General features: G+C 33.5%; 2 protein-coding genes across 5 annotated transcripts; one reads left to right on the top strand and one right to left on the bottom strand.

Moving 5' to 3' along the window:
• Window positions 1–218: 218 nt before the first annotated feature.
• On the bottom strand, window positions 219–2543 carry LOC109162189 (zinc finger A20 and AN1 domain-containing stress-associated protein 8-like). Of its 4 annotated transcripts, none has more exons than XM_019310926.1 (2): window positions 2350–2543; window positions 219–1061 (listed from the first exon to the last, which is right to left on the bottom strand). In XM_019310926.1, the coding sequence occupies exon 2, from the start codon at window positions 1023–1025 to the stop codon at window positions 498–500; it is 528 nt and encodes a 175-aa protein (XP_019166471.1). In that variant the 5' UTR covers window positions 1026–1061; window positions 2350–2543; the 3' UTR covers window positions 219–497. The 4 variants fall into 4 exon arrangements, with proteins under 4 accessions (XP_019166471.1, XP_019166470.1, XP_019166473.1 ...); XM_019310925.1 differs by having other exon boundaries at window positions 219–1039; XM_019310928.1 differs by having other exon boundaries at window positions 219–1038; window positions 2359–2543.
• A 15048-nt stretch (window positions 2544–17591) lies between these two features.
• Window positions 17592–22664, top strand: LOC109162120 (serine/threonine-protein kinase Nek6-like). Its single transcript, XM_019310817.1, has 13 exons — window positions 17592–18083; window positions 19165–19231; window positions 19630–19695; window positions 19828–19874; window positions 20280–20325; window positions 20437–20517; window positions 20596–20638; window positions 20738–20787; window positions 20869–20950; window positions 21023–21072; window positions 21180–21253; window positions 21352–21403; window positions 21501–22664. Exons 1-13 carry the CDS (start codon window positions 17959–17961, stop codon window positions 22392–22394), a joined length of 1677 nt encoding a protein of 558 aa, XP_019166362.1. The 5' UTR covers window positions 17592–17958; the 3' UTR covers window positions 22395–22664.
• Window positions 22665–27818: the final 5154 nt, after the last annotated feature.

Below are 27818 nucleotides of genomic sequence, written 5' to 3'. Positions count from 1 at the left end.
TCACATTACAATGCAAACCACCAATAAATGTTTATTTTTAGATAGTATACGAAATAATAAACCTTCAGTACACTAAAAATAAACATTCAATGAACTAAAAATGAACATTCAGTGTAATGAAAATGAACCTTATATCAATGATTCACCTTACCAGATGGATCATGGTCCACAGTATAATGATTGTTGCCACCACTAATCTGGCTGGTTGTACCCAGAAAAGCAAAGAATTATATTTCTGTTTTCATATATATAGGCATTATAGCAAGAAATGAGAGTGGAGATTTGCAGAAAATGAGGAGAGAAGTTACAGATTCCAGAGCAGCACAAATAATGACATTACACACAGGAGATAGATAGAGTTTAGGAATTCACAAGGACTAAAAAGTTCACTTTTTTAACTTGCAAGCCTTGTTACCATTGCAGCATCCAAAAGAGAACACATAAAATGGGCCAACTTATCTGAAGCATCATCATAGGGTTTCAAGTCCAGAGAGCCCTTATATCTTGTTCAGCTTTTCTGCTACGATGACGGGGTTTGCCTTGGCTATCGCATCCCGAGCAGCGTTCTGATAGTCGAACGGGCATTGGTGTTTATCAGAGTAACGGTGAGCGGCGCAGAAGAGGTTCCCGCACTTGCAACTGAACCCGGTCAGGCCCACCCGTTTGCGGCAAGTATTGCACCTGCTAGGCCCTTCTTTCGCCTTCGCCTCTGAGCTCTGGCCCGATGATGATGAATCGGAAGAAGCTTGTGGAGAAATGACCTTCAGTTCCAACGGCCCGGATTGCACGTCAATTGCAACAGCAGCAGCAGCAGCCGTGGATTCTTTAGGGTTGCTTGCGTTTCCATTAACAATGTTCTCGATGGACGAAGCGGCTAGCTTGGCCTGTTCCTGCTTCAAGATCATGTCTTTGTGGCACTTGGAACACATATTCATCGTGGCTGCACTCCCAAAGAAGCCGCAATTGTTAACACAAAAGATTGGGCCTTCTGAAGCTTGGCAACCTGTCTCTTTTGAAGACTCCATTGTGCAATATCCTCCTGCCACATGGAAACACACAAACTTTATACACATGTTAAAGATCATAGAAGACTTATATAAGCAAGTGTTTTTTATGGAAACAGAAATCCTTGCAAATGCACAGCAAACAACTTAACACTAAAGAAGTTCCAGATGCAGTCCGTTTTCAATGCATTATCATAAATAGCATATCCACTAACAACATAAAAAATTTTAAACATAGAACACCTTTAGAATACACAGCAAAGGCCTAACTACTAATAAAATTATTTCAGGATTTAAATTTTTTTAAAGAGAAAGAATAAATATAACAACTATAACAGTAGTGAAATTCTTCCTACATCAAACCACTTGCCAGAGTTTTACCCCGACCACACTGAAAGCTACCAATCACAGTGAATTACAATGTTATTTGGTGGAGCCAACCTATTATTATTGATCAAAATTACTGACAACATATACAAAGGCAAAACCCCAAGAACGGGGAAAAAGATTCATAAATTGACCACAAATTGAACAAAAAAGACCCTCCAAAGTGCATTCTATTATTATCTCATGGGAATGACATCACTACTTGAACTGCATTCGAATAGCCTTTAAGAGAAAAGTGAATCGTAGGCATGTACATAATCTACTCAGTCTTCTTTCTCAAATTTGAATTATCTATTTAAGCACTAAAATTTGCTGGGCACTCACCCTAGGTATAAAGGAGTAGGTTTCCTTTTTTTAAAAAAAAAAAAAAGTCTTCTTTCTCAAAAATAGCAAAAAATTCAAAAATCAAAACAAGAAGCCAACATATGAACTAAGATTCATCTTCATTTGGATTTTGGCAATTTGCCTCTTAGAGTCAATTCGATTTAGAGAGGCATCAGACTGATCATCCTCTCTTGTAACAGTTAATTTACTTTAATAACTATTGTTTGTTTAAAAAAATAATTTTTAAATTTGAAAAAAAAAATGAACTAAGAAGTCAGTGTTTAGAACAAATAGCTCACATTATCAGCTTTCCCTTAAATTACCAGCAATTTTACTAGACATAACTAGCAATTTACGAAAAGATCATTCCTTTTCAACAAAAGATTCATCCTAATTATCAAAAGGAACACCAAATTAGACAAGAAAAAAAGATATAAACCCTAATTAAACGAAATCGATTAATGCATCTAAGCAAAACCTCACCGATGACCAAGTCTAGAGCTTATCCTGAACCCTAAAATAATTATTTTATTTATTCAAATATTATCTAAAAGATTCCTTGAATCGGGATGAAATAATGCCAGAAAAAGCATGTGTCAATACAAATTACACAAACAAAACAACAAAAAAATACCTTAATTGAAGATTGAAGATGAGACAATCGGAGAAAACGAGGGATAAGACCAAGAATGGAATTAAGAGGATTAAATTAAAGAGAGCGTCTTCTGCAGAGAGATAAAGGAGAAATCGTGGGGAAGGGGAAAGGGGTTGAATGGTAAATCTGGGTGAAAGATTTTTGCAAACAATTGATTTCGTGTTGATTAAGGAGGGACAGGGTTTTATTAATTATTGGAAATTGTATTGTGATAGTGAGTTAACTATTTTGTTACTTGAGTGATTTTGATCTTATGAATATTAATTAATTAATTAATTAATAGGAAAATGATTTCATCACGAATTGTTGGGCTGTGCCTAATTCAATGAAAGTAATTCAACAATAAATCGGCCCACAAATTTTCTAGCCCAAAACATTTGGATATGGCAAATTATGCCCTGGACCGTGTCCACAGTGAATTGTGGACACGGGCCCAAAACGACGTCGTTTTAAAAAAAAAAACGCGTCATTTAGTTAAAAAAAAAAAAAAAAAAAAATCGCGCGCGTTTTGCCGTTAACGACGTTATTTTTTTTTTTGGATTATGAATGTACAGTTATGCAATTATGAAATTATGAACACAGAGCTCTAACATTATGAACTTGCAATTATAAACATATATAGTGATAAAATTATGACCATGGAGCTTTAAAATTGTGAATATAGAGCTTCGAAGATTATGAATGTACAGTTATGGAGTTATGAATGTACAGTTATGGAGTTATGAATCTACAGTTATGAGATTATGAATCTACAGTTATGGAATTATGAATCTACAGTTATTGATCGAATTATGAACAAAGAGCTCTAACATTATGAACTTACAATTATGAACATATAGTGATAAAATTATGAACATAGAGCTCTAAAATTGTGAACATAGAGCTTCGAAAATTATGAATGTACAATTATAGAGTTATGAATGTACAGTTATGGAGTTATGAATGTACAGTTATGGAGTTATGAATGTACAGTTATAGAGTTATGAACGTACAGTTATGGAGTTATGAATGTACAATTATTAATAATATAGTAATAAAATTATGAATATATACTCATATAATAAAGCGGTCTGAAATTTAAAAAAAAAAAAAAAAAAGATAACAGTGCCTAACGGCATTGTTACCTGTGTCCAGCAAGCATGCTGGACACGGGTCCAACGCATAACAATTGTTTGGATATGGGTTGGACCAGAAATTAGAATTTAGCGTAGAAAGGAAAGGTAGAAAAACGCAAATTATGCCGTGCAACCGTATGCATCATGCATGGTGCATACGGTTGTAAAAATAGCGTCATTTTGAAAAATGACGCGTTTGACTTTAAAAAAAAAACCAGTTTTGATTGCCGTTAATGGTGTTATGTTGTGCATAACTGCATAATTTGAATTATATATTCAGAATGAATGAACTATATAATTCAAATTATGCACAACATAATGCCGTTAACGGCAATCGAAACTGATTTTTTTTTTTATTAAAGTCAGACGTCAAAACGACGTCGTTTTTTGCAACTTGTGCACACGGTTGCACAGCATAACGCTCCGTAGAAAAAATGTCTTTTTGCCATTTATTATTACATAAATATATTTTAGTATTTATATCACTTCTTACATTTTTTATTCACAATAAATTTATTCCTCCCTTCTAAATAACGTAATTCGAATTCATAATTTATTTCTTTTTTTTTCACCGAAATACAATTTTTTCAGTCAGGGATTCGAATTTATGACCATTCATTTAAAATAATTAAGATGTCATTACATTACATGATAGTTCGTTAAATCGATTCAAAGTTGTGTTTGTATTAGTTGATAAAAGCTAAAAGCCTAAAATCATGCCTGCCTTTTGGTCAACTGAAGTTGGGAGAAAGAAAGGGTGTGCTGCTTGTTTTGTGTTACTGAAGAGATGGCAAATTGACACCTACTGAACCTTTTTGGGACAAATGCTCCTCCGCGTCCAATGTTTTGTCCATTCAACTCTCTTTAGACTCTGCCTTTTAAATTTGTTTTGTCTCTTCCACTCACTTTAGTTTGCTAATCCAAAATAAATCCCCAAATAATTGTACTCCGACCAAACATATTCAATTTATTATTTAATTCAAATATCGAGTTTTAAAATAATGACCCAAAATCTTTAAATATTTAAAATAAAGTTTGAGTATGAAACCAAACTAATGTCCCCCTTCTAAATAAAACATGTATTTTTTTAATCAAAAAGATTTAAAATCGGGAAAATTGTAAAAAATGTCCCTCTATAATATGTCAATTATCAATGTCACCCCTGAATTATGAGTGGTGTAAATGTTGCCCCTCAATTATCAAAATGGAACCACATGTCAGTTACGGGAGGGGCTATATGTGCACCGTTTTGATAATTGAGGGGTAACATTTACACCACTCATAATTCAGGGTTGACATTGATAATTGGCATATTATATAGGGGCATTTTTTACAATTTTCCCTTGAAAATCTTTTAAGGAAGTGTTTGGTTCAAGACATGTAAGCTAACTAATGTTATATTTGTCTGGGGATATAAGAAGTTCGGGGTCGTTTACTTCATTTCTCTGTTTTTCCATTTTCAGTTTTCCATTCTTCCATTTCTCCAGTTTTCCTTCTCCATTTTTCCAATTTTTCATTTCTCCATTCCTCCAATTTTTTATTTTTCTAATTTTCTATTCTATTAAAAACAATCATCCCATATAGGATTTGTATATTTCTACAACAAAGATAATAATAATGATAATAATAATGATAATAATAATAATAATAATAATTTAATAATAATAATAATAATAGTAATAATGATAATAATAATTTAATAATAATAAGAATAGTAATAATTTAATAATAACAACAACAAATTTGTGTATATTTTTTTTTGGTGAAAAGAAGAGGGATTACTCCCAAGATGAACTAATGCGTGCCTTTGTGTATATAAGTAGGAGGAAAATGAAAAAGAAAAGAGATAATAATAATAATAATAATAAAATAAATAAAAAGGGCACGCACAGGGAAGAAACAAAAGCGGAAGAGAAAGAAGATAGAAACAAAAGAGGAAGAGAAAGAAGATAGAAACAAAAGCGGAAGAGAAAGATAGCTTTGGGTTTAAAACATGATGTGCGAAGGATTCGAAAGTGAGACCTAAAGCTTGAGCACTGTTCACGCGTTCCATCTCTCCATTTGGAGAATGTGTATTTTCCTTTCTCCAAAATTGTATAGAAAGTGGAAGAATGGAGATGAGATTAAAATTGGAGATATGAATTTAGTAAACAAGTTTTCCATTTTCCATTCTTCTACTTCTCCAATTCTCCATTTTTCTAGAAAATTCTCCATTTTTCCATTTTGGTAAACGACCCCTTCATGTTTAGTTCAGGTTATATAATTCTTTTCGAGAATGTCATCCAACATCCACATTAGATTTTTAGCTATTTTTTGTTATTTTGAAAAAAAATGTGAGAATTTAGATAACATTCTTTTAATTAGGTATTCTCACAACCCCATTATTAGTAAGATTTTTGACAAGTTTTTTTGTAGCCACTATATTTATACCCTAAAAACGTTAAATTTTATGTGTGTGCGTGGAGATCACACATCTTTCACTTGACCGTTGGGCAACATACGTACATGCAATGCATTTTTTTTTTTTTTTTTTTAAGTTCCTACTTAAGAACTTGGCTTTTTTTCTCTCTTTTACTACATTAACCCCTTTCTCCTCCAACACAAATTTCTATTGAAGTTGTTCTAAAAACTAGGGTTGACATCCCAACAACATCCTCCATCAAAACCTAGTGGGTATTGCACATACAACAATGGAGACTCTAGCCACCATAAGACACACTCATAATAAGTTGAACAAGTAGCAAGAGACATCTATTTATAAACATTAATGTAACTATGAAAACTAAAACAATTATTTAAATCGGTATCATTATTATACTGAATTGAGGTCGAAATTAAATTATCAACTATTATACTGAATTGAGATCCAAAATATAATACACAACAATAATAACATACCAACCGCCAAACAAAGTGGGCAAACGCTTGGCCAATAAAAGTTTGGCCGGTTTGTTTGAGGCATAAGTCGGGATGCCAACTATGAATTTAGGACCTACCAATTCATGGGATGCCAAACGTGTTGCCAATAATTCCAATAAATAATTGAAAGCTTAGCAAGAAATGGAGACTGCAATTTCCTGCCCAACCTTTGGGGCCTATTAACAAAAACATTTATGTTTGGTGTGGACAAAACTTTGACTGTTTTATATACTTACCAAATTATTTGATGGGACAATTCATGCACATATGTATATCACATATATAATACATACATACAATGCCTTGATTTATTCATGAACAAGAGCCACTTTTTCATGTTTCCATCCTATGGACCAATAAGTACCCTAAAACATCATAACATTTATTGCTTTTCTCTCTTTCTCTTTCTTTTATTCTTGTTTCCATTCTCATACCTCCCCTAAGAGTTTCTACATTTATGGATTTTATGGAAGTTTTGCAGAAGAAAAAATTAAAGAAGAGGTTTTAACATATGTGGGAGTGAGTTTTGGGTTAATTTTTTCTTCTGTAAGAATTTATTTTTTATGGGACCCACCATGTGAGAGATAAAAGGAAACAAACCTGACTATTTGCGTGTGGAAACAAACAAAGGGTAGCTAGTCTGAATTACTAAACTCGATAATATTAAAAATAAATAAATGAAAAAGACAAAAAATATATGTCGCGAAGACAATTCTTGTATTAATAATAGTGTTATAGAAATATTACAAATAGTTGTAATGACAGAACATGATAAGAGATAAATGTCCTAATAAGACAATAATGCACTATTTTATATTAAACTTCCTCCTAACCGCCCCATGAGAATATGGTGGGCGGTTGGATCTCATTGATCGAGTTCGCGCGTGTAGCGCGCAAGGTAGGCAACCCGGCCAAGGACACCTCGATCACCTCTCACCGAGGCCGCCCTAGACTGGGCTACCCGTAGCCCTGGCGGGTTGCCTCTACTTCTCCTCGGATCGGGTTCATCTTCAATATATCCATCATTCATATATATATATATATATATATATATATATATATATATATATATATAAGTTCAAATGAGAACATGGCTTCCCGTGTAGCCAGTGCGAATTGCACCATTATGTATGCATAAATGCACCACACAGTGTTCAAAAATGCATCAGAATGAAATGTACAAATGTACCATAAAATGCATCACAGGTTCACACCTAATGGTGCATTTTCAAACACTTTGTGATGTATTTATGCCTAGCTAATAATGAATGACTGTATGGCCGCATGAGAATCACTATCCGCACAGAAACTTGACATATAGACTTTGAATTCAAAATGCATGCATTAAAGCTCCGAATTAAAGGTGCTACATGACAATAATACATCAAAGTTACACAAACGTAAATTATGGTTTTTAGGGAAGTGTACTATGATTTTCAGAGTCTGATATTCTACTTAGTAAAGACGTGTGTGCATCATGTTATTATTGCCTATTTATTTATCATCATAATATTATATATACACACAGGCATGTCAGCCAATTTGGCTATTCCTGATTCTTATATATTCCATATTCTTCAGATAATTTTATAGTGTGATCTTGATCTCATACTTTCCCTTTTTTTTTTCTTTTTTTTTTGGCTTAAAGAATAAAATGACTTGGAGTTTTAAATATTTTCTTTTACAGATTGTTTGAACTATCCATTAATTAATTACTGACAATATTTTGAGTGAGTTGTGATTTTTTTGTGGTGATTGAGATTTATTTTCAATAAATAAAGTGATTTTTTTTTTCCAAATAGGTAAAGCAACAAGCCAACAACAAGAGAGTTTTTTTTTTTTTTTTTTTTTTTTTTTAACTTGGCACTAAAAACGTAATTTTTTTTTTTTTGAAAGCCAACGAAGATGGTAGATTAACTCATAAAAATGTCCAAATACAACGGAGGAGCACCTCTCTAGATTGAGCGATAGGCATATGCACTATCAGTCTTCGCTAAAGAATGAACAGCCCGATTGGCATCCCTGCTAATAAAACTCACAAAACAACCCGAAATATAACTAATTAAACGAGAACAAGACTGAACCACATGACCAATATAAGACCTAACAAAAACATCATTAAATAAATTTTATACTTTCTCGTCTGCTGAAAAAGTCTCTAGGCTATATTTATTTTTCTTGATTTTCTTGATTTTAAAAATTTTTGTAAGACTTCATCGAATATAGTAGCAATTTTTTAAATACTACTACCTCTATTATAATGCAGTATTCGTGAGTCAATATCGCCTCCACTGAGACTCGATCCCACAAACTCTCATATAAGAGAGCAACTTGATGCCATAAAAGTTTCAAGTCTACCAATCGCTATGTTAATAGAAATGCGCTCATATGCGGTCATCATATGCCATGTGATTGTGTGGCCTAATCTGTATCGTTTGATCATTTGCATCCAAAAGCGCGGGACAATCTCAATGCACTATGTATCACTTGAAAATGCACCACATAACACTCAAAAATGCACTACACACTAGAACGTAATACACCTCGTTGACGGGTCTATTGAACCTGTCTACGGGTTTGACACCCCCGTTGAGTGGTGTAATACAAATCAATGCACCATTAAGCACTCAAAAATGCACCATAGAGCACTCAAAAATGCACCATAGAGCACTCAAAAATGCATCATAGGGCACTCAACTATGCACCACACACTAGCACGTAATGCACCACGACAATAGGTCAATTGAACCTGTCGACGGAATGCACCGCGATAATAGGTCAATTGAACCTGTCCACGTGTTTGACACCCCCGTTGAGTGGTGTAATATAAATCAATGCACCATTAATCACTCAAAAATGAACTACAGAGTACTTAAAAATGCACCACACACTAGCACGTAATGCACCGTCAAAATATACATGATGCAAGAAATTACGAAATTGCCACCGCATAATTTCTCTTCTTCATTGATTTCCAACCGTTTGATCTCAACTCATCATACGGTTCTAATATATCTGCATGACCACACGAGAGATTAAAGCCACACCTGAATTCTACTCTATGTTAATATATTTAAAATTATGAAGATAACAATTAATTAAGGGAAAATGACACTTTTTCCCCCTAAGTTATATACTTATAGCACTTTTTCCCCCTCAATTATTTATGTAAGCACATTAACCCCTTCAATTATTTTAAAAGTGGTGGTTTTTCTCCCTGATATATTAAATTGACATTTCTACCCTTAAAGTAAACATTTTATTTATTTTACTTCTCCAACAAATTATTGTGTATATGTAGCAATGACCACGGTTCGGTTCGAACTGAACCGGACACTATAGCAGTCGAATTAAAAGTTTTTGGTTATGATTCAGATCTAGAACCCAATATTTGGATTTCAATTTATTAAATTTATGAACCAAAAAAACTGGATCATGAACCGTGAACCGGTGATTCCGGATCCGGTTCGCGATTTTGAACCGTCTTTATTTTAAAACTAGTTTTTTACGCGCATTGCGCGATTGGGATAATGTCCAATGCTTTTTTTAAAATAAGTACTTTAAAGTATATTAAGGCAAGATTATATTGAAATTGTTCATGCATAGATAATTGAAGGTTGAATTTGCGTATTTAAATAGGTAATTCTTCTCCCAAAGGTTGAGTCCCCAACCCCAAGGGCCCCCCCCCACACTCCGACCCGACAGAGCATTGTGGGAAGTTGTAAATCACGGTGACTCAATGGTTCAGCAGACAGGGCCAAATGCTGGTACGCACAAGGAATCTGCCCACTTTGGACATAATTCACGCATTGCCGCCGCCGAGGTTCAAACCTTGGTCTCTTCTCCCAAATACTACCCACTAAACCATTGAGCTAAGCCCGTGCAGGTTAAATAGGTAATTCTAAGTTTACAAATGCAAGATAATATAGTCAATATTGATTATAATTGTCAATAAAATAATTGTATAGGTATGGTTGAAATCAAATACGGGACATAAGGGAGAACAAATAAAAATTAGGGCATAAAATATGAAATATATACTAATATTGTTTGAGGAGATTCCGACATTAGGATTTGTGGTTAAGTTCTATTAAGACTTTAATATTAAAATTAGATTAATGGTGTAGTTATAATTCTATATTAGACTTTAATATTAGAATTAGACTAACGGTGAATTAACCGAAAAGTTAAATGGATAATCATATAATTAAGGATAAATTAGAAAACCTTAAAAGAAAAAAATTAAAACCTGAACAATATGAACCATTCATTTGATTTAATAATTTGGTGGTCATTTTTTCTACCCAATGTTAATAATTAAATAAATTCGCTGGTCAAATCCGCTTGTATAATCCGCTAACGTTAACCGCTAACTGCTGATTGTCAAACAAGGACATTGCGAGGTAGTTCTCACTTCAATTTGTTGTGTGATTTGAATACTCTCTTTGTCACAAAATCTCTCAAGTAGTTAATATGGTTGGCTTTATTAATTATATTTTTTTTTAATTTTTTCATGGTATTAATAAAATACTTGGTAAATAAATATATAGCATTATTTTATGTTATAACTTTGATATTTAATTAGAAAAATAGTGCACAAAAAAGATAATAGATAATATAGTGAATATAATCAATTGATGAATTTGAATGTAAAAATTTTAACATTTGAGAAAAATAAAGACAATATAACTAATGAAAATATTTCTTTTAATTAATTTATTGATAATTAATAATTTGTTTTTCACTGAATAAAGACATTATAAGGACAATGTAGCGAATATAATCAATTAATAAATTTGAATATAAAGAATTTTTATATTGAAGGAAAATAAAGACAATATAACTAATAAAATTATTTATCTTATTAATTTATTGATAATGAATAATTTTTTTTTTGAATAAAGACATTGTGAACACATAATTCTAAATTAAAGAAATGCATATGTATTATTTTTTGTTGTAACTACTAAATTATTATTTATATAATAATTTAATAAGAGTAAAATAGAGTACTAATTATGCCAACTTTGATTGGGATGAGGTTCGAACCTAAGACCTTTTTTTTTTTTTTTTATTGAAATCAATGAGTAAGTTAACGGTTAACTAACGGCAATTCTTAAAATTTTAACGGAATTAGTAACAGTGTGTGGGTATTTTAGGAAATTTTAGTGTAAAATTTAAATCCGATCAATCTTTTAATCAATCTGAGCCATTCATTTGATTAAAATCTGTGACCGCCATTTTTTCTACCCATTATAGGCCTAACTCTCTTGGGCTCTTATTAGTATAGTAGATTTTATTTTATTTTTTATTTTAAAATAGTCTAAATTCAACAATAAATGTATTTTATTTTTTCAGTTTGGAACATGAACCGGCCATTCCGGTTTGTGATTTTAATAAACTCTAAATATCGCGTTTTGATTATAAATTGTAATTGGAATATTTTGGTTTGGTTGCTATATAGTATCTGTTTGGTTTGAAATAAATTATAGTAATAATTTGTTGGAGAAGAAAAATAAATGAAATATTTATTTTAATGGTAAATATGTCCATTTAACATTTTAGGGGAGAAAAGAATCACCTAAATAATTCAGGGGGGAAAAGTGCTATAAGTATATAACTCAGGAGGAAAAAGTATCATTTTCCCATTAATTAAATTATCTGCTAATGGTAAGTTTGGTACGTGCTCTTAATCTCATGAGTTTCAAAAAGTAATTCACAATTTTTATTTCACATTCTATTATTAATTTTCCAATATTATAACTTTCTAAATATTTTACCGATTATTAAATGGATAGTATATATGAATGAATAACACTATATAATAGAGTTAATTTCATTTTTATCCTAAATTTATATGTAATGGTCTATTTTAGTCTTTTTTTTTTTTTTTAAGAATAATCATTATTTGTCTTAGTATTATTGTGGTATGACTATTTTTATGTCATCTATCAACAAAATAGTTTGAGTTTTGTTAACAATGATATTTTGGTTTTCAATTATGAATTTTTTCAAAAAATAAACATGCAAAATATAGCGGGTCAACCTGCTTTGCATTTAAAAAAAAAAAAAAAGATCAAATGTCCTTATATTTAACGACATTTCAACGATTTTGTTGACGGATGACCAAGAATGATCGTGCCACAATAATACTATAACCAAATAAGGATATTATGATAAAAAAAAAAAAAAAAAAAAAAAGAAGACTAAAAGTGAACGACCACCTATAAATCTAGAATAAAAAATGAAATTAACTCTTATATACTATATATACACTAATTCAAATTTTATTTATTTAAAAACATTCCAAATTATTTGACTTTGATCTACACAAATTGCAAATAAATTTGTCCACATACTTAACAATGCCACGTAAGTAAATTAATATTATGCTATGCAAAAGCTCTATAAAAATAATACATGGACAAAATTAATTCTTGATTTAATTCATACTGCTTAAAATAATGCAACATCGAAAAAACAATAATGGATTAAGATTGAAACCGAATTGATACCACGACAGCACGCACATCCTACCATTAAATCAAATATAAAATTTTTAAAAAAATGAAGATTTGATTATTAAGGCATGGTTATCCTGTTGGATTATTATTAGCAACAATGGTGGGGCATGCGGTGGGCGTGCAGTGGGTACGCCATCTCAATTTACAACCTCAAAAAATCTTCAACTTATTTTAGTAAATTTCGTTTGTTGTCATTTGTGAAGTGTCAACGCTCATTTATCCATTCCACCGACAACTACTCATTACCACATTACACCATAATTTTCTTTTCTTTCTTCTCCTTCCCCTTTCAATAAAGAAAAATAAAATAATATTCGTACACCAAATTGTGAATTTGTGTTCGTAATATACAAATTGTAAATTTTTAAAAGATAAATTGTGAACATTTAGACTCGGATACATCTTGCAATATGAATTATAATTTGCGTCAAGTTAGCATACGAACAAATTAAGTTTTTTTTTTTTTTTTTTTTTTTTTTTTTAAAGAGTATATGTAATATTATTATTTTTTAAATCATAATAAAATCCAAGAAAATTAGAACGCTAAGGAAATTAAAATACAATGGCGAAGATGCCGTGTGCAGATTGCACTAGTAATGCGTCCACGAAATATCGGTCATTTTCGAGATTTTATTTGTTTATTTATTTATTTATTTCTGCACAATTAAATTGTGTCCAAATAACTTCCTACATGGTCGCAATAAGCAGATCGGAGGCGGCGTCCAATCGTCTTTTTCTGTCGTCCTCCCACCGCAAAAGCATCCGTCATCATTGTTTTCTCTGCGTTCACCATTTTTTCTTTCATTCCCCCTTGCGCACGGTTATTTCCTTTTACATTGTTTTACTAGTTTAATTTTGTTTGTCGTTTCTGTGTTTTTCTCTAGTTGTTTTGACGAGTTACTTCCTCTCGTTTACTTGGCGAGTTCTTTTTTCATAAAGCGCGAAACGATATAGTTGGCCATGGCGTATGTGAATCTCATCCTGAGTGATAAACATGACAATGAAAAAGAGACTCATCTGAATTATGATATGCAGTTCAGCCGGATGGAGATATTGTCAATGGATAGAAGAATGGAAATAGATACTCAGGTGGTATGAGACTGTTCAACCATTGTCTGTCTTAGGTACGTTTGACCAAATCATTAAAGAACCTTTAAGTTTTCTAAAAAATCCAGCTTTAAATTTGTGAAACAGTTTGCGAATCAATTTTTTTTAGCATTGCTACGAAAGTTGTTTCTATATATGACTGTAAGGAATGTTTAACCATTCCATCGATCTTTATTGTAAACGTTTCACCCTATAATTAATGAATTAACTTCTTTATTTTTTTAAAAAATAAAATTGTGTCCAAATAAATACTGGGATAATTTCATTTTGACCCCCTGAGGTTTCTTGGCCTCGCACATATAGATCCCTTAATATTGTAAATGAGTTAATACCCAAAATCGTCCTCGACTATAGTGGTTTTTCTCAATTTCATCCTAAACGACTTTGGTGACCTAATATCGTCCCAGACTTTTGTGTTTCGCTCAATTTAGTCCCAGACTTTTGTGTTTTTGCTCAATTTAGTCCTTCATTTGTTATTCTGTCCATTTGGTGTTAAATAAATAGACAATTCAGTAATTTTAATATTGGCATCTCTTTACTCATAGACATGTGAACTGCGAAATCTTTTTTTTTTTTTTACGAATTACTCCCAGAATTACTCCTAAAACTGCGAATATAAAATTTGATTTGCAGGTCCGGGAATAATTCTGGTTGTAATTCGTACAAGAAAGAGGAATTTCGCACTTCACAAGTTGAAAGTAAAGAGAGATCAATATTGACATTACTGAATTGTCCCTTTATTTAACACCAATTTGACAGAATAACAAATGGAGGACTAAATTGAGCGAAACACAAAAGTCTGGGACGATATTAGGTCGACAAAGTTGTTTAGGACGAAATTGAGAAAAACCACTATAGTCGAGGACGATTTTGGGTATTAACTCTATTGTAAATTGCATCTAACATCTTGCGAACTTTTAATTGTTTGTTTTGCTAAATTTCAAGCGCATAAAAAAAATGATGAATTCATATACACAGCTACACTATTTTTAAAAAGAAAATGGAAAAATTGCATCTTTAGTCCATGAGTTATAACAAAGTTCCGACTCAGTCCCTAAGTTATGGCTATATTTGAGTTTAGTCCCTTAGTTATGAGCTAAGTTGCGAGTTTGGTCCCTGACGCTAGTGGTGTGTTGACGAAGTTAATAATAGGGGTAAAGAAGTAAATTCTTTAATAAAACTTGTAAACTTAGCCAAAATACTTTCCTCAAATCGACAAAAGCCCTAAGTCGGTTATATAATCAGCGAAGAAACCATACTCCCGTTTTTCTAAAAGATCAAATTCCAATTTTTCAATTCTATTTATATAAAAAAAAAAAAAACTTCAATTACAATTTTTTGACAAATACAACAATTTGTTCCATAACATGGACAAGCTTGATATCTTTTCCCTCGATTAGCATAACTCTATGACATTTCGATGGGTAATAAATCATCACATCTACATCGAAAATTATCCCCAAATTGAAGGAAAGATGAAGTACCACAACTAAGAGATGAGATCCTATAATTAATGGTTACATTAGTTCACCAATACGAAGAATATTGATTATTTATTTAAACATATAAAATAGAGAAACAACTTATATTACCTGTGAATTCCGCAACTTGAAAGTGGACGAATTTGATATTTCAGAGCTTGAGGAAGAAAAAGACCTTCGATTGTAGGTATAAGAAGAAGAGAATGATTTTTTGCGCAATGAGTTTCAACATAAGAATGAGATTATAATTTGAAATTCCTATTTTATCCCTCTACTATCAAATCGTTTTTGTGTTTTCTGTTAGTTGCAGACGGCATATTAACGCTAGGAACCAAATTCGCCACTTCGCTCAAAACTGATGGACTAAATTTGGATATAGCCATAATTTAAAGGACTGAGTCGGAACTTGGTTATAACTCATGAACTAAAGATGCAATTTTCCCTAAAAAAATTATATAATAAGTCCTTTGCCAACCTCAAAGTCTTCAAAATTTTTATAAATGTTGTACGATATTCAATCTTTTTGAATTCTTATTTTTTAATCGAAATAACGTAACTATAAGAATTAAGAACAAGGGATGTTATGTGAGTATATGTACAAAATTTTATGGAGCCTAGTTAAGTAAAAAATAAAAAATAAAAAAACTTCATAAAATGTAAGAATAAATTTTGATATACAATTAAAGATGGTACAAGACTCAATAGAAAGTTCGATAACTATTCTATGTCTTTTCTTCTCTCAAAAAATTGAATCATCAACCCTAATAGCCCCTCACTCCAGTCCGACAAAGTATTTGGGGAGGTGTAAATTACGATGACTCAATGACTTAACAGATAGAGCCAAATGTCAATGCGCACACAAAATCTGTCCACTTTGAGCATCATCTACACACTGTCGAGACTTTGGGACTGCAAGCCATTTGGCAGTGGGGATGGTATTTCTAAACCAAGAGAGACTCCAGTGATAAAATATTAAAGTCTTTATCAAATTAATTTATATTTTTTTCTTAGAAAATGACATAGCTTAAACTCTCGAATGTGTTGTTTTTCATATGCTTTTCTCTTTGAAAATGATTATATGGACCATTTCTTGATATGTACTTGTCATTATAATTATATTAATACTTTTTTTTATATATATAATTATTTTTCAATTCTATGAAAGTGAGTATGTGGACCATTATATACAATAATCTAAACCTGCAAGCAAATGTATGTATTTGAGTGGGTAGATGACATTTTCCTGTCAAAGGGCATTTATGAGATAGTGAGAACTTTTGACAATCAAAGCCGCCATTGAAGGAATGATTTCCTGCTAACCTTTGATCAACTATTGCTAATTTGCATATTTTCCACAATCAACATGAGAACCAACAAAGAAATTATTATTCAGCCAAAAAAAAAAAAAAACAAAGAAATTATTGATTTATAATCTTTGTACACATCTTATTCCACCATCAACTGCTAACCAGTCAAATTAGGACATCACATGAATTTTTATAATTTACTGTAATATAAACAAAACGCAATAAAGTTTCTTAGTTACACAATTCAAACTCATATTTTTAATATGCGACAAAGACTATTTAAAAGCTTTTTCAAGTTTCATTTCTCAATTTTATGTGTACACTTTGTGAATCAAGTTTTCATTAACATATTAACTGTTTTGAGTATATAATAAGGGTAATTGTATTGCGTGTGTGATTGGATATACGTGTTTCGTTGCATACAATTCATATTCTATTCCAAATCCTATGAAATACTATTTTTATTCCCTTAAAATTTATTCCGTGAACCAAACCTATTATTATAGAACAATACCGGAATCTTTTGCAACTAATCAGAATTTTGCATTTGTTCTTAAGAGTTATGAACACTAGTTTCATTAATTATATTTATGTTAATTAGGGTAAAATTGAATGCGGAGTAACATTTATAAACATACATTTAATTATATTATATTATCGGATTTCTGTTATTTCGACATGATCTGAGGTAGAAAATCTTTTTATTTTTCCTCAGAATTTAATATGGGTGACAGGTATATAATATTATTCGTAGCTGCTTTTGTTGAGCGTATTCTTGACTTCAACCAACTACCCATCCCCTAACCCCGTAGAGCAGTCCAAGCTTTTATCTCACACACGTTTAGCGTACAGCCTTGGTGTTCCTTGACATCATTATGGAATGAAGCTTTTATGCTACCACCTTAATTCCTGGGCCTCCTCCCAAACCCATCATTGCTGCAATAACATCATAGAACCCAACTTTGAAGACATCTTTCCTTGATTTGTGGTGCTGTTGAGGGGGAAGACTGGGAGAGTTGCCTTTTTTCTTGGTTGATTTTGGGTGCAATTAGAGGTGGGTGTGGTTTAATTGGCTTAAAGGTTGAATCTTTGGCTTAGATTTCTGTGGTTCAGTTCTGGGTTTTGAAGGGCAGCCATGGAGGGGGAGAATGGTGGTGTGGATTCCAGGTTGAAGATGGAAGAGTATGATGTGGTAGAGCAGATTGGCAAAAGGGTTTATGGAACAACATTTCTTCTTTTTCATAGAGCTGAGAAAAGGAAGTAAGAATCTTGTTTCTTTTTCACCTTTCACATCATGTTGCTTCATTTGCACTGGTTATTAATTAGGGCTTGCTGGGATTTGAGTTACATGGTTGTGGTTTATTATTTTTGGCTTTATTTAGAGGACTTTCATCCCTGTTTTTACATGTTTATTTCTGGTTTAGCACTTCTTGGAATCTTCTGGAAATGAAGTATTTGCATGAACAATTTGAAGAAGATAATCTGTGTAATTGGAAGCCCTCTAGCTGTGCTCCCACATTTGGTTCCTGTTTCTTTTCCTTTCTTCTATTAAAACAAAATTAAGCATGTAGACAGGCTGTCAAATTCCTTATTTGTTCTCCCACTGATGCAGTGTTCTGATCCTGCCATGTTACCTACACTCACCCTTTGCCTATGCTGAGAAAGAGAAAGAGAGAGAGAGTATAAAAACTGATGCTTTTTGCAACTTTTTCCCTCAAGAATGTGCAATTACTCACATCTTCTGTTTTTTTCACCATGTGCTGTTGTCTGCAAATCGAAAATTATCCTGAAACTGGGGCAACCTTAGCCAAGTTGGTTGGGCGATTGGCTTAGTAACCAGAAAGTTACAAATTCGACTCTCAACAGCCTATTGGCCATCTTGTTTTGAGCCAGTCAGCTATGGGGAACCTAGGCTAGTTTACCTCCTTACGGTCCTTTACTGCTTAGTGTCACAAGGCGGGGTTTCCCTGGTCACCAAAAAAAAAAAAATCCCGAAACCCCAGTTTTATTTATTTATTTTTTTTGAGTTTTTTTTTTCTATATATATGGGACTGCTTATTACAAATGGGGATGTGGATAATGTGGCGGGTTTTGAATGATTGAATATATTGAGGATGTTGTTATCGAGGAAACATTTACAACTATAGATGAATGCACTTCCTTATTCTCATCATATAGTGCTATTTAGCTTGAAGTAATAGTACTCGAGTCACAAGTCTATTAGGTGACTTGCCATGGGATGTTCTCAAGATTTTGCTAAAAATTTTACTGTAAATACTAAAATCTTTGTTATTCATTCTTATGGATTTCATATTTCTCTTTTCCGTTATTATATGTATAGGTATGTTCTAAAGAAGATTCCTTTGGCAAAACAGAATGAGATGACCAAGCGGGCAGCATATCAGGAGGTCGAACCAACTACTTTATTTCCAGCACAATATAAATCTTTATACACGTTGATTGCAGACTGTCTCATTATGTGCACTATCTATATTTCTGAAAGCTCCTTTTTTGCCCTTCAAATCGAAAAGATATTCTGAAACTTGTTCTGGTTGGATCCTTACTTCCTCCTTTTCTGTTCTCGTTATCCTCTTCTTTTTCTCTTTTTAACCTTCTCACTAACTCAATCACACTTAGCTTACCCCAGTGTTCTTGGTTAGCAGTTTCTTTCACATTGTGATCGATACTTTCTAAATAGGGTCTTTGACATTTACCTTATGACCAATAACAATTTCCCAGCACGTAAATAATTTCCTTTTCTCAATATGTATTTTCCCAAAGACATTTATGAATGTTTTTGCTGCAGATGAATTTGAATGCAAAACTTAAGCACCCGTACATTTTAGAGTACAAAGATGCTTGGGTGGAAAAGGTATTACGTTACTTCATTTTTTGGTAGTTACTGGAGGGGAAGCTGTGATAGGTGGTCTCGAGAATTGAGGTTTAATATGTATTGCTGAAGCTGCATCTGAATTAAGAGTCTTTTATTTGAATCGTATTTCAGGGAAGCAATATATGCATCATTACCGACTACTGTCAAGGCGGAGATATGTGAGTAGTTACTGTAATTGTTGACAACAATATATTTAAATTTAGGCGTCTTGGGGCAACCCCAACCGAGTTGGTTAGACAGTTGGCTTGGTTACTGTGAAGTCCTAGGTTCGACTCCCAGCCTAGCCTTCTCGGTTTGAGCCAGTCAGCTACGGGCAACTTAGGAGCCTTCTCGGTATATTTAAATTTAGGCATCTTGGGGGCAATCCCAACCGAGTTGGTTAGACAGTTGGCTTGGTAACCGTGAAGTCCTAGGTTCAACTCCCAGCCTAGCCTTCTCGGTTTGAGCCGGTCTGTTCAGCTATGAACAACTTAGGAGTCTTTTACAATTTACTGTAAAGAGATTATGTATGAGTTATAGGTTTGTGACCTATATTTACTTGGTTATTTTTTTGGGTTGTTTAGGGCAGAGATAATAAAAAAATCCAAAGGAGCATTGTTCCCCGAAGAGGTAACCAGTTGCAATTTTTAACAAATGGTTGCTTTTGAGTACAAGCTCTATTGATATACCTAGAGAGTATGCGCTTATCTTTCAACTTTTTTTTTTTTTTTTGTGCTGTAGAAACTGTGCAAATGGTTGACTCAACTATTATTAGCCGTTGATTATCTGCATTCCAATAGAGTCCTTCATAGAGATCTGAAGGTATAAAAGAATCGCGATCATTATAATGAAGTAGTTCTTAATTTTTATCTCTTGTAATATGAACTTGTTTGATTGCAGATGTCCAACATTTTCATCACAAAGGAAAATGATGTCCGTCTTGGTAAGAACACATCCGACTGCTTTGACGTGCCTTTATTTCCTTTCCTATCATCGCCATTCAATTTAATTTTTGTTTATAAAAAAATAATTATGAATATAGGTGATTTTGGATTTGCAAAACTTCTGGACGCAAAAGGGGTCACTTCCTCAGTATGAATTATCTCTATCTACATGAAATTAGCTATTGTGCTGTTGTTACCGACTTTTAATTGCTTTCTCACCTCGAAACAGGTCGTTGGTACTCCAAACTACATATGCCCCGAGCTCCTTGCGGAAATGCCATATGGCTATAAATCTGATATATGGTCACTCGGTGAGAAAACGAACAACGAGCCTTTGTTATTCATCTAATAGTGTCCCGAATAACATCTTTACTTCATTGTAGGTTGCTGCATGTTTGAGATTGCGGGACATCAACCACCGTTTAGAGCTCCCGTAAGTTCCACTTAAAAGCTTTAAACGATTTAGTCATGTCAAGACGAAAATATTTTTTCTTTACTTGAGATGTGGAGATCGAGATTAACGGGAACTAAATTGAACAGGACATGTCGACCCTCATCAATAAGATAAACCGGGGTACTTTATCGCCACTTCCTATTGTATATTCCTCCACCTTGTAAGTATAGATTTTACTCTCGGGAGAGTGGGTTAGTTCATCGTGTCACTCGTTTCCTAATATTGAAATAACTCGTGTTTTGAATTCGACCGTTACAGGAAACAGATTATAAAAACGATGCTAAGGAAGAGTCCCGAAAACAGACCAACAGTAAGTGCAAGATACTTATGGTCGGTCTTTAGGTATATAATAAAGTTTGTGATTAATGATTATCGTTTCTTCTAATTTCTACTCGACTCGATATTAGGCAGCGGAATTGTTGAGGCATCAGCATTTGCAACCTTACCTTCTTCGATGCCAGAACCTCTCCTCGGTGTTTCTCCCCGTGAAGTCTCCAAACACTCCAAAGGAGAAATCGGGAAAGCCTTCTCCTAGCAGCTCGAGCAGTGGCAAAGACAGCAAACGGGGACAGCTAAAGTTAAAAGATAGTATACCGGTTTTCTCGCTCGATCCAAATCCCGACGTTCAACCGAGCAGCCTACGAAAGAGTAGTGACCCTATAGAAACCACGCTCGAGACTAAGAGAGTTGATCGAACGAGCTGTTCTCCAAAGTTCTCCGAATACAGCGATGAATCCTTCATCGGGGACACATTTGAGATAACTAGCAACGAGAATGGCCACATTGACTTATTCTCGGTTAAGGAAAGGTTAAGCAAGCCACAGTCCTCGGCTTCCGTCATGCCAAACTCGAACACCGAAGAGCAGAAGGAAACGGAACAACTCGAGATGTTGGGCAGTTCAAACGGTGCTGGGAAAGCAGAAAACGTTGAGAAATGTAGAGAAGTTTCACTCGACTGCATTTCAGTGAAAAGCCCGACACAACAGGAAGTTGATATGTTAAAGTGCTCGAATAAGGCTGAGAAAGACGGGAATCAAGTGAGTGCTGATCAGGCTTTGTTGCTGAGTAAATTAACTGCGTTGAGCAAGGGCAAAGACGAGTGGGGAAACCCAACGAAACAAAGAGCCGATGCTTTGGAGTCTCTTCTTGAGCTCTGCGCTCAGCTAATTAAACAGGAAAAGCTCGACGAGCTCTCGGGTGTGCTTAGACCATTTGGAGAAGAAACAGTTTCGTCCAGGGAAACCGCGATCTGGTTGACAAAAACCCTCATGGGTTCACAAAAGTTGCCAAAAGGGTCATAATTGTGGTTTACCCCAATGCACTACTTTTGTAAAAATTAGAGCTTTTCTTGTTGTTTACATGGTTTGACATATAATTTGTTTCTGGGGAGTTTTATTTTAGCACTCTGAAGGATTGGATTCATGGGACAGCTAGGATCTTTTTTTCTTTCTTTAAAAAAAATGTTTTTGTTGTTGAGATTGGAAGGATTATGTGCCATGTAAATCAGGATGAACTAAGTCACTGTAAGAGGTTGATGATATTGACTATTGAGCTTTGTTTGGTTTGCATCATGATTGCCACTGTGATTGATATGATCATACTTCTTATCTGATGTCTACCTTGATAAATTATTGTTTCTAAACTCATTCACCCTACCGTGTAGAAAAACAATTGTTATGCTGTGGAACTGTGTCCACCTTGCAAGGTGGACACGGTTCCAATACGATGCCGATTGGCAATTTTAGAGTAACAGTGTCATTAGTGGCACCGTTTTCTCCAACCATTTTAATTTGTCAAAACAATTAAAACATTTTTCATTATTGGATCATACATAACCAAACAACATTATTGATAATTATTTCCATTCCACCCTATTATCAAACATGCAAAATACTTTCACTAAAACCCATTACTATTACCAAGTATTTGATACCCATTCCGGTTCGAATTCCCATGTGCAAACCATAATATTTTTGACAAAATCACGTAATCACTAGTAAAAACTAATGAAGTGTTTGGTAAATGACTCATTAACTAAAATTTTGAGTGATGCACCTTTTATAGACGGAGTTTAGTGTCTCTTTTCTTAAACATTCACAGGGCGTTTGGTTGGAAGGAGTTTAAATTCCCTTCCCACTTAATTCCATTTAATTCCAAAGGCCATAGAATTCCTTAGTTTGGTTGGAAGGAATTGCAATCCCATGGAACTGCAATTCCCCCATTTTCATGGAATTAAAATCTCATGTCCCCCTGGTATTTTAATTCCTGAGATTTTATTAGGAAGAAAAAAAGCTAGTGATGAGACAAAGTTATCCCTTTTTTTTTTTTAAAACCTAAAATTAATACCACAACAATAATTGACATTTTAGACTTTATACAACTTATTTCCTTTCAATTCCCATGTATACCAAACATTGGAATTAAAATTCCCAGTAATTCTATTCCCGTATACCAAACACTGGAATTTAAATTCTCACTTTATTCTCAGTAATTCATCTCCCATTGAATTACAATTCATTTCCCACAAAATTCTCCCATTCCAACCAAACGCCCAGTCAATGTGAGGTCAATCCCACATCAATTTACGTTGTAGGCTTGTAGCTCCCCTTTTCCTTTGTCTTTATTTTTTATTTTTATTTTTTGTTTTTGTTTAATTTGTTGTTGTTATTATGCATTTATAAGTTATTTTATATGTAATCAGTTAATAATAAACTGTTAATGCATCATGCATGGTGCACACTGTTCTGTGTTCATAATTACTGAACTATATGTTCATAATTATAAAACTATATACTCATAATTATTGAACTTCATATTCATAATTATTGAACTCTATATTCACAATTACAGAACTCTATGTTCATAATTTTAGATGTTCATATTTTCAATTGTTGAACTCTGTATTCACAAATCACAGAACTATATGTTCATAATTTGATAACTATACAGTTTAAAAATTATGAATCTACAGTACAAATATTATGAATATGCAGTATAGAAATTATGAATCTACTGTATAGAAATTATGAAACTACAGTGTAGAAAACAACATAGAAATTATGAATCTACAGTATAAAAATTATGAATCTATAGTGTAAAAATTATGAATCTATAATGTAGAAATTATGAATCTATTGTTGGAAAAATAGCATTAAAATAATATTTTGAGTGATTATTTTGTGGTACAAATATATGTGGGATCCACTTCCGATTTGGGTCGGGTCAAGGTGGATTCGGGTTCTTCGTAGTGAGACGAAGAATTTGATATAATGTACGCTCAAAATGGGTAATAGGTGAATGAGAAATTGATTCTCAAAGTGAACCTATTTGAGAGAAGTCAAATTAAGCTTAGAAAGCTTAAAGCTTAAGATTAAGCTTAATTAAGCCTAATTAGTGTGACAACATGAGTTGTCAAGCTTGTAATTAAGCTTTGGAAAGCTTAAAATAGTGAAATAGGAATTGGGACGAAAGATGCTACATGTAATTAAGCAAGTTTAATTAGTGAATTAAGCTCCTTTCGTGTGAGCTATCTTTCGTGCTGCACGAGTCAATGTTATGTGCATTGATTCGTGCCACACCGTTTCGGTACTTTGCGGACCATTCAGGTGTGGTTTTCGGTCCCAATTCGTTAACCTTTCGGATTTGTACGGACTTCTCGGTCACTCAGATATTTGAAACGGGTCGTTATGGTCGGTACGAATTAATCGGATATTAAATTCGTGACCGTTGATATTATTTCGATAATAAGTACGACCGTTTCAAACGTTATAATTCAATTTTTTAAATTGAATTTATGTTGGTTAATGTGTCATGATGATGCTATTTAGTACCAATCTCCTATATAAAGATGTGGTGGGAGCAACCTTTTTGAACACAATGTTAGAAAAGAAGTGAACGTGAGGGAAGAACAAGAGAGACACAACACACAAAGATAAACACATTTTCTTCTCAAAACTCTACTCCTACTTCTTTCTAGCTACTGTGTTTTGCCCGTGCTCTAGTTCGCCGGGTTCGTTCGTTTGGGTGCTCAAACGTCGAACCGTTGTACGTTTTATCCTGGGAAACCTAGGCCACAACGCTCCTAGCACCTTTGGGAGGTGGCAAATAAGGTTTTAAGGAAAGACAGACACTTTGCCTAACTCGTACATTTCTTTCTTTCTTCTTCTTTCTTGTTTTGGATTATGCTCTAAGCAAAAATCCGTTTTTTCTTGTTGTTTTGGAATTATAATCTAAGGATTATATTTTCTTTTTGGTTGATATATATTGATATATCTTTTTCGTAGATATACATGTATATATAACCGTTGGGTCCGTTTTATATATATTTGTGTGTATATATATATTTCGGATATATATCCAATAATATTATATATATATTTCGTGTGTATATATATAAATATTATTTTACGGATATTAAATCGATTGTGGTTCATTATCACCAACAATCTTAAAACCTTATTTCTTTTTGATAATAAACAAATCGTTGGATTCCAAGAGTATTGGATCCGTGAATGTTGCCGGAGGTGCACATTCAAATGGTCGGAACGGCAACGATGTTGCACATTCCGTGATGCCAGTTGATGGCAGCAACGTTGGAAATAATATTTCCATGGGAGTTGCAAAGACACACGATGATGCTCCGGAGAACTTTGGTTCACGATCCGGTAGATTAGTGGCTAATGGCACACAATTGGTACCTATTGTGTTGCCTAACGGATCGGCTAAAAGCCACGAAGGATCCTATGATGGTGTAATGACTACATGGTCTGAGGACTATGGTAGTGTTACCAATGACTTCAACCGTAATCGAAGGAAACTCAAGCGGAAGCTTATCTTTCAAGAAGATTACGAGAAGAAAGAAAAATGCCACTATGAAGCGAACTGTCATCCTGGTGAAAAGGTTGAGGACAACTTCGCTATGTTTAAGACATGTGGATGGTTGGACGAGTGAGGTCACAACCGAGGTACCCCCGCTGTGCGCTATGGACCACCCTTTGTGGAGTGGACGGTTGAGAATGGAACAAGGCACACGGGTTGAAGGATTACTACGAAATAGGAATAATGGAAATTAATTTCCAATGTAATTTTCCTATTTATTTATTTGTTAAATAAATGTTGTAGTATCCTTGTGATACATTTTATTGTTGAATAAAATGAATTGTTCCATTTGTGTGTTTTGAACTTTGTATATTTTAAAATATTCTTGTGTGATATTTTTAATATATATAAGATTCAATAAGGGTGCGTAGTGCATCACGGAGCATTATGTGGAAAATGCTAAAATGGCTTAACGGCCGAAACGAAATGTAACAAGCGTGTTACATGTTGAGATCCCGTAACGAACTTCGGTTCAGGTTCATGTAGAATGATACGGATTTCAAGAATCAATTTGTCAAAAATTGGGATAACTATATAATCGTGAGCGTCACAGCTCAAGTGTTGAATATTTTTAATAATATTCTAAGAACGATTATATGAGTTTGATTCAACTAATTGGAAAATTTGGTTGACTTGTTCTCGTTAATTGTGTTATAATTAACTTGATCAAAAATTCTAAATTATACTAGTATATTTAATTTGAGACAAATTATGTTTTGGTGAATAGTGCTTTTGTAGCACTAATGGAAAGTGCAATTTAATTTGGCACTTGGAAGTGCAAATTAAAACACTGTAACATTAGGCACTTTCGGCCACTTGGTGGCTGCACCTTTAGGTGTTGAAAACTTAAGCATTTGGTGCTTTAGTAATAGCAATAAAGGTGCTAGATTATGATTGGTCATAATGCTAATCTACTTAGCTTAAACCTTTCGTATAGTATGTGGCTAATTAAATTTAGCGTTGTAAAAGTGCTTTGTGATTAACACGAAAGGAAGTTTGGTTAATTGTGTAATTAACTAATAATCCTAGTGCCAGGTAGCACTGTAATTATAAATTAAGCAACGAAAGGTTGTTGTGAGTTTATAATTTAAAGCAATAGAGATTGCTTTGGAATCGATGCGTTAGTTTAGAAGCAATGATTCGTGCTTAGTATAGCATGTTTCGTGCTTCACTACTAAGCACTGATTCATACTTCAATTTCGGAAGCACTGATTCGGGTTTGTGGCCTTTCGGTCAAAACCGAATGGATTCGTGAGGGCTAATCTGTTAGCACCTACGAGATGTGTTAGCGTGTAACACATGTTTATTCTTTAAAGAATAAAAAGAGAAAAAACCAAATTAATCGTGGATTAATGCGGTTATGAACAATCGATGTGGTGGAAAAAAAAAAAAACATCTATTGGTGATTTCAGCGCAAGCGTTAGTATCGTACTCGAGCGTACGATACGGTATTCACCTCAATCGAACGTTGTTGCCGAACATAAAATATCAAGACGTTGATAAGTTCGGGTCTACCTCAAAGTATGAGGGGTGAGACAATACTTTGGACAAGTAAATACCTTTTAAATAAGGTTGCCCACATGAAATTCTTACGAATTGTGGATACGTAGGAAGCTTTCCTACTAATGCCTGAAATGTGGGGGTGTCTTGCCAAAGGTGTGTATTGGTTTTTAGTACACGAATCCAAGAGTTTGGATGTACATAAGAACACGAAAGATTGATTTAAGAAATTCATCGTTCTTGGAAGATGTATTTTTGTGAAGGATCAATAAAGGACCTAGCACGTTGAAAGGAACTTTCGGCTTAGCTATGGTTGAAGGGTATGAAAGATAACCCGAGCTCAAAGC

Source organism: Ipomoea nil, unplaced genomic scaffold (assembly GCF_001879475.1).
Source record: "Ipomoea nil cultivar Tokyo-kokei standard unplaced genomic scaffold, Asagao_1.1 scaffold2926, whole genome shotgun sequence".
In the NCBI taxonomy this organism is placed as follows: domain Eukaryota; kingdom Viridiplantae; phylum Streptophyta; class Magnoliopsida; order Solanales; family Convolvulaceae; genus Ipomoea; species Ipomoea nil.
This window is presented reverse-complemented; position numbering and strand designations above follow the sequence as displayed.

Excerpts from the sequence above, each read along its gene's own strand:
- LOC109162189 (XM_019310926.1), bottom strand. The coding sequence starts at position 1,025 with ATGGAGTCTTCAAAAGAGACAGGTTGCCAAGCTTCAGAAGGCCCAATC.
- LOC109162120 (XM_019310817.1), top strand. The coding sequence starts at position 17,959 with ATGGAGGGGGAGAATGGTGGTGTGGATTCCAGGTTGAAGATGGAAGAG. Across the intron at positions 20,788-20,868 it reads CAAAAGGGGTCACTTCCTCA|GTCGTTGGTACTCCAAACTA; the intron begins GTATGAATTATC and ends ACCTCGAAACAG. Across the intron at positions 20,951-21,022 it reads ATCTGATATATGGTCACTCG|GTTGCTGCATGTTTGAGATT; the intron begins GTGAGAAAACGA and ends ACTTCATTGTAG.